The sequence below is a fragment of the Cervus canadensis genome, chromosome 2 (genome assembly GCF_019320065.1).
Source record: "Cervus canadensis isolate Bull #8, Minnesota chromosome 2, ASM1932006v1, whole genome shotgun sequence".
NCBI lineage: Eukaryota > Metazoa > Chordata > Mammalia > Artiodactyla > Cervidae > Cervus > Cervus canadensis.
In genome coordinates, this window is record NC_057387.1 from 87180182 (window position 1) to 87198260 (window position 18079).

The window sequence follows — 18079 nt, forward strand, 5'->3', positions numbered from 1 at the left end:
TTCCCCAGGAAACCTCCACCTCAGAGTTTCCTAAGGGAGCGGACCTAAAATTTCAGCTGTGTAACCTTCAGTGATTCCTTACACTACCTGCACCTCCTCAACTACGGGGCCCAGAAGAGAGCCCAGCACACAGCAGGCACTCTCAACACTTTTCTTGTATGTGGAAATGACACTTACCTTGCAAAGTCTGTGTGAGGACTGAACAAGATGCTGTGTATGAGCTGCCTGGACCAGAGCAGGGCTTGATGTTATCTGAAGAGAGGTCAGCTGAACCAGGGATGTACTCAGTCCATTAACCAAGATACTAGCGGGAAATCTACACTGAATATTCTTTTTTTTTTTTTTTTTTACACTGAATATTCTATTCAGATTTCCTGCAGTCACTGTGGAATGTGTCCATAATTTAAAAAATTCCCACAGAACCTAGTGACCATTCCAGAGCACCTAATAGGAAGCAATCATTACATACACATAATTTATAGTCTGTAAAACAATGTAGGTCACATTAGCCACAAATTTTCAGATGATGAAATTGAAACTCAGAGAGAGGAAGATTCTTATGTAAAGTCACAAGATGGGTCACAGACAAAGCTGGGGCAGGTGAAGCTCCAGGACTGGCCCTCGCAACAGAGGCAGACTCAGGGGCAGGGCCTGTGCGTAGCTGTGGGTGCCCCACCTGGAAGCACCCTGACAACAAACCCAGGCTCCGGAGCGCCGGAAGGGCTCTTTTATTGTCGGCGAGACCACCGGCCAGAGGAGCGCTGCGGCGTCAGGCACCATCCAGGCTCCAGGACCCTCAGGAAGAGCGGGGCGCAGGCGGCTCCGGCCTCAGAACAGTCCTTGGCTCACACAGCACCGTGCAAATACAGAGCTAAAAACTTCCTGAATGTCTCTGGCTGGAAACCAGTCGGCCCAACAGGTTCCTGGAAAGAAAACAGCCCATTAGGATCTTGCTACTAGGTTTAATGGCAGCAATTAAAACAAAGGTCGGTTTTATGTAAATCCTAAGTGCCTGGATAATAACTGTTTCTTTCTCTTGCGATCAAGAAGGAGTGCTGGGGAGCTGGTGCCAAGTGATGCCAGGCGGGGGCTGGGCTCGAGAGGAGGCCAGAAGGCGTCTCTGCGCCTCTCGGCCAACTTACCTGCTAACCCTGCCCTGATCCCTAGTCCCTCTCAACTCAACCACCACGAAAAAGTGTTTCATTTGCTCCTTTTAACTCCCAGGGATGAGAATTCCTCACTCATCCCACACACACTTATCAGGAGCTTTCTCTGTATGAGAGCTGTGCCCAGCGCTGGAAACCCAATAGTTACTTGAATCTGGCTCCCGCCCTCAAGGAGCTTCCAGCCAGGGGTGCAAATAGTGGTAATGAAGGGTGATAGGCCTCATCATGAAGTAGGAAAAAGATGCTAAGAAAGCGGGAGAGTAAAATAACTCACTGACTTCCATACATAGAAGAGAACATGTATGAATGAGTACTAAAGGGCAACTAGAAAGGGCTAGGAAGAAAAAGAAAGGGTGAGGCTGGAGCCCAGGGCCGTGCTGGTGGAGGTGGGGTGGCTAGAGGAAGAGATGGGTAAGGAGGAGCCACGTGACCACACCAGGACAGGCCTGGCACTAAGTCATGCTCATGGAAGGAAGAGGTTCAGAGAAAAGCACCTGAAGCCAAGAAGAGGAGACAGAGGACAGCTAAGAGTAGAGATGTACGGAGGTGGCTGATGTGGCTACACAGGCGAGGGACAAAGGACAGGGTCTGGGGCCAGAGAGAAGGGCTCACACCAGCAGGCATTTCAAGGGTATATCAATATTGATAGAACTCGTTATTCAACTAACATACAGATGATGTTCAAAGACTCATCAACCCCATTAAGCAAATCTACTCAGGCCCTGCGTGACACAGAGCTAGTGAGCCACAGACCCAGCAGTACACCCACGCTGTTCTCTCTCACCCCCAAATCCTGTCCTGTCTCTTTACAGGCTTTATCACAGCCTGATATTATATTATGAATCTGTTAAGACATGGTCACTGCCCAGAGCACAGAACACAGGCCTGGTCTCAGTCAGCTAAGCACTGGAGGTGCAGCAGTGAGGGACAGTCCACAGAGGAATTCCCTGTCTGTGGAGTGAAATGAATGAACACGTCATTCACAGACTTGGCCTTCCAGGAGCTCGGGGCTCAGTTTAACAGAGGAGAACACATGAACAGACAACCGCAGGACAGCAGTGTGACTGCGCCGTGATGGGGACACCCAGGCTATGGCGACCTACCCGAGGAACTCGAGCAGGGCTAGGACTGGGATGTTGGGCTTTAGGCTAAACCTGGAATGACAAATAAGGACAACCAGATGCAAGAGAAATGGGGAAGGGCGAGTGGAGGAAGAGGGAGTGGGGTGCAAGAAGGAAGGAGCCTCCTCTATAAAAAGAGCACAACTTATTAGGATCCTGAGCTGCTCAGGCAACTGGAGACAGAACTGAGAGGAGTGGAGCGTGGTGGGGGTGCAGAGGGGAGTGCGAAGAGCTGGGCAGGGCCCAGGGTGGAAGGTGCTGTTTTAGAATGATGGACTGGGCTGAAGCAGCCCTCCAGGCAGACTGAGGTCCTGAACATGAGGTTCCTGAAGCCAGTGCTCCACTCACAAGCACTCCTTCAACCCCAAGCCAGGCTCTCTCTGGGGAGGATGAGCCACTGCCCCAGTCCAATCACCAAGCCAGAGATGGCTCGACTTACCACAACCACCTTCTTTTTGATCACCGGGAGACACCAGAAGTGCTGATAGAGGAGCTGATCGGAGTCCACCCAGACTAGATTCTTGACGCCCTCCTCAGAAGCCAGATCTGTGGTATTCAGTTGCAGCACCAGGAACTGGAAGACACGCCCATCGGTGCCCACGCTCTGCACTACTACTGGCTGCTCCAAAACCTTAGGGTCATTCTGAGAGGAAAAGAGGACAAGGAAATGCAATCAGAAATGGCGAGGCATAAGAACAGCACAAACCAGGCAATTTCTAGTTCTGGCCTTTTAAATAACCCCCTACCCCACTGAGTGGTTTTCCTACAAGGAAAGATGAAAATAGAAGGTGGAGCTAAGGGCACTGTCCAGGGCTAGGCCTTCTCGCACATACCCAGCCTGGCTCTCCCTGGGCTCAGATCAATCGTGGCCCCAGCGTATCTGCTCTTCAACTTGAGCACACTAAAGTACTAATTCCTGCCACTGAGAGGCGATTGCCAGGCAAGCTGCACAGTAAGGGAAGATGAGCTGGGAGGTTAACAACGGGAAACCCAACTCATGGTGTAACCTGACGGTGACAATGATGACACTTATCAAATGCTGACCTGGAGGGTCAGTGCATATGACAGACATGACCTCATTCAGCTCTCACTCCATCTGATGGTTGAGGAGACAGACCAGCTGCGGCAGTGACTTGTCTGAGGTTACAACGACATGTGACATCAGCATCCACAGTGGCTGGTGCTCAGTCAGACACACCTTCTCTCTGCCTTACTTTACCCCTCAGGGCCGGGCTTCTCGGAACGTCCTAAGCCTGCAGGCAGGCATCTCACCTGGGCTTTGGGCTCTCAAAATGCAACTCTGAGTGTGTCAGATTCCCGAGTGTCCACTCCAGCTGTGTCAGCCCCAGGCTTTCGCCGGTCGACACATTTGCTAATTATCCCTTTCCATCAGTGCCACTGATAACAGTAACATACTAGCAATCATTTACTAAAGGCCTCTCATGTCCCGGGCATCACAGCAGTCTCACACAGTCACCTCTAATCTTATAAATCCAGTGGTATATACCCAGTTAGGTCTCTTCCCCGGTGGCTCAGCAGTAAAGAATCCGCTGCTCTGCAAAAGCCACAGAAGACATGTGTTCGATCCCTGGGTCAGGAAGATCCCCTGGAGGAGGGAACGGCGACCCACTCTAGTATTCTTGCCTGGAAAATTCCATGGACAGAGAAGCCTGGCAGGCTACAGTCCTTGGGGTCACAAAGAGTCAGACACAACTAAAGCAACTTAGCATGGTATGACACGGCATACACATTTAACAGATGAGGAAACAGATTCAGAGAGGCGGTATAACTCACTCAAGGTGATCCAGGACAAGACCCAGGCTGTTAAATCTCTTAAAATCTTACTGTTCTAGTTTACACCTAGTGTCCCACTGTATCTGATGGTAGCACCTCTGTCACTCTCAGCAGTATTCCAGTTTCGATGACAAGTCATATGTTCACCCTACTGAGTCTGCAGGAATCCAGTCTGATGACTGCTACCCAATGGACAAAGGATTCAATAGGCAGGCCCCGTGAAGCAAAGCGTCCTTGATTCAAAGATGCTGCCTACTACATTCACCGCTCTAGGGCTGAATCTGACATTAGGAATAGCTAATGGCAGACCTCAGTGAGGGCCACACTGGGACTGCTGGCCTTAGAAATACCTGTTCTTAGCTGCATGAGAAATAAATAAAAAGAAAAGTACCTCTAAGTGTTAGCTGAGAATTCTGTATTGACTCTTATCTCCCTCTACAGATCAATAAAACTGCAGGTAGTACGTAAATTTCCCAGCAATTTTACCTTTTACACAGAGGCTCTTCCCATAATTGCTCAACTTCACATCCCCAGGAATAATTTGTACCTGGAGGGGCTGGGGGAGGCCTCCTCTCCTACCCAACTGGGTGGCAATTAGTGACAGCGTTGCTGGCACAGGAGCTACAATGAGCCTGCAGGCCTGGGGCCTGGCATGTGACACTCTCTGCCTCCCTCTCCTGCCCCACCGTCAGGAGGCAGCATGTCCCCTGAGGCTGGAGAGATCAAGGTTCTAATGCCTGCCTCCCTACTCTTTAGCTGTAGGATCCTAGGCAAGTTACCCAACCTTCCAGAGCCTTCAAAAAATATGTCAGAGAATAGAAATTAAGATAACCTCCCAAGGACTGGAAAGACACAAAAATGTCACAGAGAGATACAACAGCTGCTAATCTCTTAGCTGTGTTACCCTGGGGAAGTTACTGAGCCTCTCTGAACCTGTTTCTTCATCTGTAAATGAAGCTACTAGTATCTGCCACAAGGGGGCTTCTATAAGGATTAATAATGCGGTAGTTCTCAAATTTTAGTGTTGTGGTTTTCAAGTTTGTACCAGCATCACCTGGAGGGCTTGTTAAAGCTGACCTCCAGGCTCCACCCCCAGACCTTCTGATGCAGGATGTCAGGTGATCTGAGAATTCACATTTCCAACAAGTCCCTTGATGGTGTTCATGCTGCTAACAATTCAGGATCATATTTTGAGAACCACCGCTATAAGGAGCCCTAGTTAAACGTTTGGCATGTAGCAGATGCTCAATACAGACAAGGTCCATTCTACTCCCTATCTCATCAAGCTAACCACACTGTACCAACCCCACCTAGGTCCTAGACCAAGGAGGATGAGAAAAAGAACATTCTGAAGTTCACTGCTCCTCCAGGAGGGCCTTAGGTTCTAATCAAGACCTGGGAGCCTGACAGCAGCTCTCAAAAACATTCTTCCCCTCCCCCTTTCAACACACACACAAAACCAGGGGTCTGGTGTCCCAGGCCTGTTTGGGGACTTCGCTATTGCTATCTCCTGCCTGGAGGCCTTTGCTCCCCAGCCAGGCTTTCCTCCAATCTTGGGCCAGCATTGTGTGACAACCACTCAGCTTGCATTCTATAACATCTAGGTCCCTGAGACCTCCTCTCAGAATCAAGGGGCGACCATCCAAGTGGTATGTTGGGTCTTCAGAACCTGTCCTGAGAGGGCAGGCAGGCCTGGGCCACCTCCTGCCTTCCTGATAAACCCCTGTGCTCAGGCTCTGTTAGTGCAGTTTAGAGGCAGAGTGCTGGAGGACATATAACTGAAGCCTCAGGAGTTGAGGCCATCTTGTCCACCATGTACTGTGTGTAATGCTGGACAAGCTGCTTATTAGCTTTCCTGGGATTCAGAAGTATAATCTGAAAAATGGGGATCACAATGGAACCTTGTGGGCTATTGTGATGAGGCATCTTATGTAAAGACACACACACTGTAGGCCCCCAGCAGGTGGTAGGGTGAGTGGAAGTGCCTCTCCCTGAACCTCTTCAGTCAAGCAAAAGAATTCCCTCCATACTTCCTTTCCTTTGAGCAGGGTAAGGCAGGAAACCGACACAACGTAAGACAGCTCGGTGGTCTTCCCCACACACATACCCCATACAGGAGCCGGGCCTGAGCCAGCGCACTGCCGAAGGCAAACAGGATCATCTTGGCCCGCAACTGATCTGGCTGAAAGCGGCGTGCTCGCAAGTTGGCTGACTCCAGCAGATACAAGGTGTGGGGATACGGGTAAGGATAGCCCTCTCGGAATCCTGCAAGACACGTCGTCATGTGGAGGGACAGGTTAGTTGGCCCGCCCAAAGCCTCAGGAAAGTCACCCCACCTTAGCTTAGTGCCAGACACTACATATTTTGGTTTTTGTTTTTTTTTTAAAGATTTTGTTGTGGTGGTGGTGGACTGTTTTTAAAGTCTTCATTGAATTTGTTACAATATTGCTTCTGTTCTGGGTTTTGGATTTTTGGCTGGAAGGCATATGGGATCTTAGCTCTCTGACCAGGGAGAGAACCTGCCTCGGAAGGTGAGGTTCTAACCACTGGACTGCCAGGGAAGTCCCTAATCTGGCTTGTTTTTGAAAATAAAATTTTTACCGGAGCACAACCACACCCACTCGTTTACATATATCTATTAAATAGCTGTGACAGAGACTATATGTGGCCTACAAAACCTAAAATACCATTTGGTTCTTTATAGAAAATGTTTGCTTACCTGTTCCACGTGATTCTTGCTGGCTAGCTCTAATCCCACCCGTTTCTCATTCAATCAGGTATACAGATGACAGTGATATTAGAAAGATAACCTAAAACCTATAGTAATTATCTTTTTAAAAAGCAAATCTCTTGCAAAATACTTCATTATCAGTAACAAACAGGGTCTCATACCCCACAACACAGTGCTGAGAATCCAAGTTCAGCACTCGTTCATCTCAGCCACAACCCTGCCAGGTCACCGTTTCTTCCCTTGCATACCCACGGGCAAACCCTCGGAGGCTGGAGGCTGCTACAGGGAAGGACCAGGATTGGCAAAAGTGGATGAAATGGAGGAACAAAGAGGCTGGGAAAAGTGTGGGCTCTGAAAATCCCAGGGGAGGGCATCACTTAAGAGAGACCCGACTTTCCTGTCTGCCTTGATTCCTCCGCATGTGTGAATACGCATCACTCAGCACTCACTCTGTGCCAAGCTCTAAGACAGGCACCAGGGACAGAGCCCACACAGCGCTTACGATTGCCTTTGAGGAGCTCACCAAGTCTAGAGGGGAGACAGACAGGAAAACTGATCACATCCATGCAGAGGGACATGTCAGGACACGAGGGGAGCCAGGGGGCTGGGTGAGGACAGATCAAAGGGCCCTGACCAGACTGCGAGGTTGTAGAGCATTTCTGGGAAGAAGTGAGTCCGAAGGCGAATTATGACAGATGAGTAGTTATTTAGCTGAAGAGAGAGAGGGGCGAATGGTCAGAGTGCAGGCAGAGGGAAAAGAAAGTGCCAGAGCACGGTGGTGAGAAAAGGACAGTGGGAATAAAGGGAGCCTGTGGGCGAGGAGGCAAAGATGGGGCTGGAGAGAGGGGCAGAGGGCGATGTGAAGGCCCTTGTATGATAAGCTAAGGAGTTCAAACTTTATCCAACAGGCAGTGGGGAGATGGGCATGAAGAGCGATGGGATTAAATCTACATTCTAGAAAGACTACTCTGGAACTGTGAACTAGAGGGACGAGAGAGGAAATGGCCCGAGTCATGCTAGCCCATAAAGAGACTGGGGTAAAGGGCTGGGTGAGAGACAGTGGGGGCTGACTGAGGCATAGCTGTGGAAAGGAAGAGAGGTTAAGGAGGAAGACATGGCAGCTCATAATGACTGGGTGAATGGCAGGAACTGCAGGCCTCCCCAGGCCGACTCCTTAGTTTCTGTCGTGTCTCACTGGGGAAGTGGTGGTGCTTTGTTCGAATGGAGGTGGGGTGAATAGCCCCATTCAAGAACTGTGGGCTTCCTCCATCCTAGCAGAAGGTTGGCCAGAGTTTATAGGGTGCACAGAGAGGGGGTATCTTTCAAGAGAATTATAAATAAAGGAAACATTTGATGCCTGGTCAAAAGCCCCTCAAGCTACCCATTAAAACTGATGCAACAGAATGACTTCTTAGGGGTCAAAAGTAAAGTCAGCCTCTGAGTCTATCACAACTACCCAGAGTCTTAGTTTCCTTAGGGTTAACAACACCTATGTCATAGGGCTGCTACATGGCTCTGAGGAGAAAATGCACATGAGATCCTAATACTTAGTAAGTACTCAACGTTTCCTTTCTCTTCGGAAAAAGCCTGTCCCTCATCTGCATGCTGCCTAAAAGTCAAAGGCTTTGATACTTACCCGTGTTGTCATTCACATCATAAATATGGCATTCCTGAAGGCTGATAGTGGGAGATATGGGATAGAAAGTCTCGAGAACATGATTCGTAGTAGCTTCCACTTCCTCTTGGGAGGCAATGGGAGGCAGAGGATCCTTGGCATTCAGCTGGGCTCCACTGGAACCATGGACCTGAATCAAAGTAGACTCTAAACAGGGAGAAAGGCAGTTAGTCTAATCTGGTCTAAAGCCTTAGCTAGGGAAAGTCAAAAGCTTTCATCCTGCTATGCTCCTCAAGTCTTTTACAGCTTCACTATCTGATCTGCCTCATCACAGAAAATACAACTTTGGAAATTCATCCTTGTGCTTATCATATAAGCAGGTGAGCCTTCTTCACTTCATGTCTGGATGCCATTCTCTGCCTCTGCTACGCCTGAGTAGACAATTAACATCAGATTCAAAAGACTGAGTGGCCAGGCTGAAGTCACAGAAAAAGCACCTAACAGGACTGGAGTTCAATCTAGTGATCTTCATTCTATAGACTAGAAGGGGACGCGAAGACAAGATGGTGGAGGAAGGACCTGAGCTCACCTCCTCTCACAAAAACATGGGAACAACTAACTGTGGAACAACTATCATCAAAAAGAACTGGAAGCTACCAAAGAAGATATTCTACTTACAAAGACAAAGACAAGATGGTAGGAGTGTTACATTTGTGACATAATCAAATCCCATACCATCCAAGTGAGTGAGCCACAAACTGGAAAATAATTGTATCACAGAGGTTCTCAAGTTCTGAGCCCTACAAAAGGTTCCTCCACCTGGCGGTCTGGCACCAGGAGGAGGAAGTCCCAGGGCACTTGGTTTCAAGGCCAGCAGGGCTTGACCGCAGAATCTCAACAGGGCTGGAATAGGAAGAAATGCCACTCCTGGAAGGTGGATGCAGGGTCTTCTAAGAGCACCAGGACCCAGGGGGAAAAGCACTGAGCTCACAGGATCCTACTGCTGACCTTAGAGGGTCTCCTGGGGGGCGAGGGGGTTGGGGGGCAGGGGCGGCTGTGGTCACACTGGGGCCACGGAAACCCACGGTGGAGAGGTACTGGGGAGTACTAAGTTGGTGTGAGCTGTCCTGGAGGCTGCCACTTTGATGCCAAGTCCTGGCCCCACCCAACAGCCCATATGGGACCCTAGAGCGGGAACACAGTCCCACTCATCAGCAGACAGGCTGCTCAGTCTTCCTGAGCCCACAGCCACCTCTCAACACACCCCTTGACACAGCCCTGCCCACCAGAGGGACAAGACCCAGCTCCACCCATCAATGGGCAAGCACCAGTCCTTCCCACCAGGAATACTGCACAAGCCTGAAGGGAAGACCAGATACTATAAAATTCAGAGGAAAATATAGGTATTAGGTTGGTCAAAAGGTTTGTTCAGGTTTATTACAGAAAAATCTGAACAAACCTCTTGGCCAACCCAATAGAACACTCTTTGTCATAAATTGCAGTGATACATTTTCCTATCCACTTCCTAACGAAAACAAACAAACAAACTAGAACCTATTCAAACTTAAAAGCTTTCGCACAGCAAAGGAAACCATAAATAAAACAAAAGACAACCCACAAAATGGGAGAAAACAGTTGCAAACAATGCAACTGACAAGGGATTAATCTCCAAAATAAACAAACAGCTCATGCACCTCAATATCAAAAAAACAACCCAATCAAAAAATGGGCAGAAGATCTAAATAGACATTTCTTTGAAGAAGACATACAGATGGCCAAAAAGCACATGAAAAGATACTTAATATCAGAGAACTCAGTAGGTAAAGAATCTGCCTGCAATGCAGGAGACCTGGGTTCAATTCCTGGATCAGGAAGATCCCTTGGAGAAGAAAATGGCAACCCACTCCAATATTCTTGCCTGGAAAATCCCATGGACAGAGGAGCCTGGCAGAATACAGTCCACGGGGTCCCAAAAAAGTCAGACACAACTTAGTGACCAAACCATCACATCATTATTAGAGAAATGGAAGTCAAAACTACTATGAGGTATCACCTCACACCAGTCAGAATGGCCATGATCAAAGAGCCTAAAAACAATAAGTGCTGGATAGTGTGTGGAGGAAAGGGAACCCGCCTACGTTGTTGATGGAAATGTAAATTGGTACAGCCGCTGTGAAGAATGGTATGCAGATTCCTTAAAAAATTAAAAATAGAGCTACCATATGATCGAGTAATTCCACTCCTGGGCAGATATCCAAAGAAAGCCATACTTTGAAAAGACACATGCAGGGGAGATCGGGATGGGCAATACATGTAAATCCATGGCTGATTCATGTCAATGTATGGCAAAAACCACTACAATATTGTAAAGTAATTAGCCTCCAACTAACAAAAATAAATGGAAAAAAAAAAAAAGAAAAGATACATGTACCCTGAGGTTCACTGCAGCACTACATACAATAGCCAAGATAAGGAGACAACCTAAATGTCCATCGACCCGGATTCTTTACCACGGAGGCACAAAGGAAGCCCTACAGTGGAATATTACTCCCCATAAAAAAGCAACACTAATAGACCTAGAGACTATCATACTAACTGAAGTCAGACAGAGAAAGACAAGTATCATACGATATCACTTATATGTGGAATCTAAACAAATGAACTTATTTACAAAATGGAAACAGACTCACAGAATTAGAAACAAACGAAGGGTTACCACAGGGAAAGGGTGGCAGGGGGCAGGGAGAGATAGTCAGGCAGTTGGGATTAACATATACACACTGCTATACATATAAAATAGTCAATAAGGACCACTGTAATAACATATATGGGGAAAAAGTCTGAAAAGAAAATATGTATACATATAACTAAACCACTTTGTTGTACACTGGAAAAACAGTATTTTTAAAATTAACTATACTTCACTATAAAATAAATTTTTAAAAAAGATTAGCTAAAAATAAAGCTTTTATCCTAAAAAATAGAAAAGAAAAAACCAGAAAACTTTGGTTAAGGTGTTACTCTGGGGTTTCTTGAGAGAGGGACTCACCAGTGCACTCTTCTTCCTGTGTTCTTTCCAATGAACCGTGAGGCCTGGTGATCTCTGTGGGCTCAGAGGCTGTGGGTTTGGATCTTCCCAATCACCTGCTCTACGCTGGGGACCAGTTTAACTCTCTTGAGCAGAGAGTTCCTCTCAAGAGTTGAAGAGGGAGTAAGTGCTCCAACACTGGGAGACAGCAGAGGTGGGGAAATCGACCTCCTCTGGGAGGTCTGGGAAGCTGCCTGAAAGAAGCAATGCCTTCAAACTTGCTTCTGAAAGATGGATAAGAGCAGAGCTTCTCAACTTTGGTGCTGTTCACATTTTAGGTAGTTCTTTGGTGAGGGAGGCTGTCCTATACACTGTAGGTATCTGGCAGCATCCCTGGCCTCTGCTCACTAGATGCCAACAGAGCTTTCACTACCAGCCCCGGCTCTGCTTCAAGTCAGGACAAAAATGTCTCCAGACAAAGCCAAATCTCCCCTAGAGGATTAAACCACCCTTGGTTGAAAACTGCTGGGTCAGAGTTTGCCAGGAAGGGGAGGAAACTTCTAGTGAAGGAGGAGTAATATGTTCCATGGTACAAAAGCCTGCTGCTGCATGGCAGAGCTTAGGGGAAGTCAGTGCAGATAACTGGAGCACGATACAGTAGGAAGGAGGGAGGGAGAGAGAAGTCCTGAGACCACAGGCTAAGCAGAAAGGCTGCTAAACCCAGGAAAAGGGTTCAACTGACCTCAGTAACTCAGTTAAAAAAAAAACGAGCCAGTCAGGAAGCCTCACATAAGTCAGATGAGCATACTCTGCCACAAGGAGACACAGGTGTATGAGCAAGTGAATGCACATCTGACTAAGCAGCAAGCCTGCCGCTGTGAACGCGAGCAGATGCCCCTCACAGAGGTGCCCACAGGAAGATGAATGCCATCTAGAAAGTCTCCTGGACAACGGCCTCCTACGGACTCTCCACAGGGGCAAATTTTTCTCTGAAGGTCCTTGAGTTTTCAGAAATATACATCAAATACTACAATCACAATGTGATGGGAATGGACCAAGGCTGATGATGCTGTATGTCTAAAAACTGGTCTGACCAATACCACTGTCATTTAATTAACATGGGCCCTCCCTTACTGGCTATGCAAAAAGGGATACTAAATCTGTGGATGGATAAACTCTGACCCACCTGTTAAAACATCTCATACCCACACTTCAAGAACAGTTTTCTCAAGTACTTCCTGTTTGTTCGCATATAATCTGCAAGGAAGATAAATGTGCCTGGACCTCTCGTAACCTTGAGTTTTAGATTCTCCCCACAGAATACTCTACTGTGGTTTCCAATTCAATTCCCTCCACATCCCTTCTCCAGTGACAGCTCCAAATGGGGCAGTTTAATTAGAGGTAATACTTGATAATGGGCCAACAAGCACTCCTCTATTAATGAGGTTCACTAATTTCCTTAGTGGTGCCATTACCTCTGCAAAGCTGACTCTTTGCCAGGAAGTCCATACTCACAGGGGCAAACTGGTGAAGCCTGACCAAGTCGATGTCCTAAAAACCCACTGTTCCACAGCTGGTTTCCCTGCTCCAAGATTCCACCAAGGACAACACCTGTGTTCTCGGAACATCCCTACCTAAAACATCTGGGATTTGGTATTGATTCACCCGTCCCTTTAGTCAGCACCTGCTGTGTGGCACTGTTACTGTGGACAAATAAGACACAGTCTCTATCATCAGAAGTTCACAGTTTGGTGGGGCAGATAGAAAAGATACTAGATAATCACAAAACATAATATAGTATAATGTGTGCTATGGCAAAAGTAGGCATATGGACAAAAGGAGCAGAGAGCTGATCTGTGGATTTGCATGAGACGTGGGCTTGAGGTAAGTCGTACAGGCAAGCAGAAATTAGTCAAATGAGGAAAACAGAAAAGAACATTCCCTGCAGAGCGTATAGCACGTGCAAACGCAAAGCTTGATGCCAAAAAGCTGCAAGTGGCCAAGTATAAACATGGGAATGGAGGTGGGAACGGCAGAGCAAGAGATAAGACTAGAAAGACCAGCTGGTGGTCAAAACGCAGGAGACCTTGGATACCACCATAAACTGTTAAGCTATTAGGAGACAATAAAAGATTTGAACCAGGGAAGGGACAGAGAGAATCTGCACTTTAGAAAGATCAGTCTAGCAGCTCTGCAGAAAGTGGATTTGGGAAAAAAGCATGAGCGTAAGAAGGCTCTTGCAGTAGAATATAAGCTTTGAGAGTGCAGACTGTGTTTTATAACTTATGGTCAACATTTAGGCACTTGGAGGCACTCAACTGATATGGTGTGAATTAAGTCTTGGAAAGAAATGATTATAAGAGAAAAAGGCTGGGCAAAAACTAACGACACTGAGGATGTGTCCGAGCCACAGAACTAGACCATGAAGGATGGGAGTGAGAATAGGTATGGCAGCAGGAATGGGAACATAAGCTGGTGGTGGGGCTGAGAGTAGAAAGACAAGGAAAGGATAGGGCCTTTCTGGTGTACAAGACTAACCTCGTTTCCAGGTAGTGGATAACATGTTGTTTTGAGCACAGATCCGCCTGGCCAGAGAAGGATGCTTGAGAATCTGGGATTTACACAGCTGGATCAGGCTGTCCACAATGACTGGGCTTGGAGAAAAGAAGAGACATTTGGAGGTGTAAAGCTGACTCCAAGATCCATCAGTAGGAAATCTTACTGACTTGGGGGAAACTTACCAGTAGGTCTCTCTCTTGGGGATGTCTTCAGTAGAATGCCAGAGACGAGCATGAGAGATCGCACTCAGAACGCGTTCATCTTGGTTCTCTATGTGGTTCCTTGGATTGTCAGCAAGGCTAAGCACTTTCTCAGGAAGGCCTTCTATTAACTTGGTCTTGGTAAGCCAGAGGGCCTGCTTTACACCTTTAGGGTCATCAATCACAAAAAACAAACACTAAAAAAAGATGATTCAGGAAAAGATGCTTATGCCTTCCTGGTAGCATTTTGGGGAAAGAGCAGCCTTGAGACAGAGATGGGATTTGTTCTGACATCTGAGGGGACAGAACTAAAAATAAAGAGCAGAAGCAAGGAGAACCAGATTTCAACTCAGCTCCAGGAATGACCATCTGCTTAAAAACAGTTAACAGTTGATTGACGTACAGTACTCGCCACAGGAAGAATTCAAACAGCTATTAAAATGGCTGAGATCATGAGACTGAACCTTGCAGGCAAGGGTCGTTTGTAGCCTGTCTGTAGGTATAGAGGATTCAGACCCTAGCATACAGGCCTAGATCAATAGATGCCAACCTTTCAAAACCTAGATCCCTTCTATTAACCCACACCCTAGCCCTGATTGGAAAAGCTCATGTCTGCCAAATATACTTCATTCAATAGATACAGGCCCAGCATTAAGCACATGCTGCTTTATCAAGGAAAAGAAGCTTTCAGAAATAAAGGAAATATCTTCTGGATCATGAATAACTTGAGGAGCGCTGAGTTTGGGAGCACCAGATAATTTTTCACATCTACCTCTGAGATTATATAATGAGCCATTTTATAAGCAGAATTTTGTATGAAGAAGCCATATGAACTGTACTGCTATATTTGTTAAAAGAATCCTTCTGAAGATGTTTTTCAATTTATTATACTGGGTCCTCCGAGGCCTTCTGAACTTCTTTTTGGCCTCTGTACAAGAAGGGTTGGCTTTTCCCGGGTAGAGTACTATTTTGTCTTTTGGACACGGTGAACTACGTTAACTCAAAATGTTTCTCTATATCAGGGGCCAAATTCTTTCTTAAAGGGCCAGAGAGTAAATATCTTCAGCTTCTGGGCCATACAGTCTCTGTCACAACTACTCAGCTCTGCCACTCTAGCACAAAAGCAACCATAGGTAACAAGTAAACAGGTATGTATGATTTATAGAAAAAGGCAATGGGCCTGGTCAGTGGACCCCATCTCTGTACCATCTGTTGACTGCCAGCAAGCTGAGAGCCAATTCTGGTGCTCCCCTATATAAGTACAACCTCACGGAAAGGATTTTTTATACTCACCTCACTGTTTCTACGCTCATCCCCTCACCTATTTTTAATTTAATCTGGCTGTACTATAAAATTTCTATAAGATGCTCAAAACGCTTCTCAGGAAAAAGAGGAAGAACAAAGATTTGATCCAGAGTGCTTAGTCTTTAAAAACTAATTTAACCATCCTACTCTCAGGGGGATGGGGCTGCGGTGCCAGGCAAAACTCCCTTGCTTCACTTTCCCCAAAACTCACTTCCCTAAAGGAGGAAGAGGCGCAGACATAGGGGCCTAAATTCTGCACGAAGTCCACATACCAGTCCTCTAACTCTCAGAGTTAATACTGCTTTCTCTTTGACGACTATGTTTGTCAGCTGGCAGAGCGCTGGTGACTGCTACTCATTCCAGTTGAAAAAACATCACCTGACTCAGGAAAACATCTTCATTTGAAAAACAATGGGATTAAAGCAAACCCAGAACACTTTGAAGGAAAACACTCTCAATTTCTCTTGTGATGACAAACGAAAGGCATTGAAGCTTTTCATTGTAAGGTTCATAATATATCAGAAACACAAATATTTAGAAATTTAACTTCTTGATTGTGTGGTACAGCAGAAAGAACCCTGGACTGGGGGTCCGGTAACCCAAGTTTTAGTCCCAACACTGCAACTGTTCCTAGAATTTGAAAATGGATAAAATATTAAGAATTTATGGTTCACTAGTATATGAATAATATGTAACAGAGCTGCCATTTACTGAACATTACCATCTACTCTGTACCAGGAGCTTTATCGACAAGTTGGATGGGCTTTCATGAAATGGAGGATGGAACTCAAGAGAGATGAAGGACTTTGTTTCAAGTCTCAAAACTTGTAAGCGATGGGGTTGGGAGGAGAGCATTTACGTTAAAGCCCAGGATCTCTCCATTACCCCAATCTGCTTCTCTAGCCCTGTATCTTATAGAATTTTATTATAGACTTTACAGAACCTCTCTGCAAACAGTGAAAGCGTAGGATATGTTTTCAGCCTAGTCAAACAAGTTAACTTTAACTTCTAAAATATATCTAATGCAATTCATCCACATAGTAATGTTACCGGGGTCACGCAAGTGTGCCAAGTCTTCTGAGGTCCTTCACAGCACCTTGCGAGGACACTGGAAGTGTTTAAAGGCTGAAAAAACCAGCTTTCAGGCATGGGTTTGAGCAGTTTAAGAGGCTGGCCAGTTGACTTCTCCTCAAACCTAGGATTTTTTCTCTGGCTGAGTCCCCAAATCCTGCCTGGTCTCTTTCTTCCCTAATTACTCATTAGAAAATTCTGCTCCCACTTATCTGGACCATTCTGTATTTTCAGGACCTGTCCTAACCCCAGCCTGATTTAGGGACTAAGGAAGAATGAGTTGGAAACAATGGGTAGGAGAACTCACTAGAGACCGCCCTCCACGGGACTCTGGAACATAATTTCTAGTACTGCCCCAAACCTACAGATGGTTTTGGCTAAAGTCATTCTGACCTGTCCTTAGAGAGAGTGAAAGGGTGAGGAGGGACTAGATGGTTTTTAGGTCCAGATCTTTTCCCTCAAAAACATCTCAGCTCTGACCTCTGACAAAGGTCACTGATCTGGGAAACCAGAGGTGTAGCCCTGGCTTTACTAGATACCCACAGTGCACCTATGAGCAAATCACTGCCAAATCACTCCCCTCTGTCACAGTTACCAATCCTGTGAAAAGACGCAATAGACCTGCAGGTTAAGCACTGTTTCTGCCATCTCTACGCACTATAATCCCCCTCCATCTAATTCTTAAACAGTTACATCTCCAAGGTGCAAGAGTTGGGTCACTGTCAAAACCACTCAATTCACAGGAGACAGAGGCTCAAGAAGCTTCAGTCACTTACCCCAAATCACGCACAGAGTGAGAGGCAGGGCTAGGTCTAGAAACCATGTCTCTTCACTTGGCCACAAAAACTAAAACTCCCTCACACATGCTAGTCTTTACATCCCACTTAATCCTGACAATTCTCAGAAATAAGACTCAATACCGGGCCCATTTCGCAGACGAAGAAACCAAGACCCACAGTTTCAAAGTCTTGCCCAACCCCACAGAAGGTCGGGGTTAGTGCTGGATAGAGGAACAAGGTCCCCTCCCGGCCGTCCTGGGGCCTCACCCTCGAGGAGGCGGCAACGCTGGTGGAAGATGTAGCAGACCTCATCCTTGTATAGCGGGTGCTCCTGCAGCGGGGGCAAGCGGCGGAACTTCGGGTGCGTCCAGCCGGGGTCCCAGGGCGGGAAGACTGGTCGTGCCATCCCGGGCATAAAGTGCATCTTCCCTGCGAAGGTTATGGGCTCCAGTCCTGGAATCTCATACACCCTATCCAGGGGAGGAGGCTCCGGCTTTCTCGTGGATCGCACGCCCCACTCGTACGCACCGCGTCTCGGGACCCCGCAGCCCTCAAGGCCGAGCCGCCAAGGGCGAGCCAGCGCCCGCCTCGCGGGCCCCGACGCCAACGCCATGCCAATCTGCTCTCAAGACCTCCACCTGGACGCCGCCATCTTCCCGCGCGCAAGGCCTGCTGGGAACGAAAAGGGCCGACCGCCAAGGTTCGTTTTA

The 18079-nt window shown here is 47.1% G+C and overlaps 1 protein-coding gene across 1 annotated transcript; it reads right to left on the reverse strand.

The window, feature by feature from the left end:
* Positions 1-461: 461 nt before the first annotated feature.
* Positions 462-18049, reverse strand: MRPL37 (mitochondrial ribosomal protein L37). The gene is made up of 7 exons (XM_043461212.1): positions 17637-18049; positions 14197-14380; positions 13994-14109; positions 8449-8634; positions 6189-6346; positions 2727-2930; positions 462-923 (listed from the first exon to the last, which is right to left on the reverse strand). The coding sequence occupies exons 1-7, from the start codon at positions 17980-17982 to the stop codon at positions 846-848; spliced, it is 1272 nt and encodes a 423-aa protein (XP_043317147.1). The 5' UTR covers positions 17983-18049; the 3' UTR covers positions 462-845.
* Between the last annotated feature and the right edge of the window lie 30 nt (positions 18050-18079).

Excerpts from the sequence above, each read along its gene's own strand:
- MRPL37 (XM_043461212.1), bottom strand. The coding sequence starts at position 17,982 with ATGGCGTTGGCGTCGGGGCCCGCGAGGCGGGCGCTGGCTCGCCCTTGG. Across the intron at positions 8,635-13,993 it reads ATCCACTACCTGGAAACGAG|AGTCTACTTTGATTCAGGTC; the intron begins GTTAGTCTTGTA and ends CTCCCTGTTTAG. Across the intron at positions 2,931-6,188 it reads AGGCCCGGCTCCTGTATGGG|AATGACCCTAAGGTTTTGGA; the intron begins GTATGTGTGTGG and ends TTTTCCTCTCAG.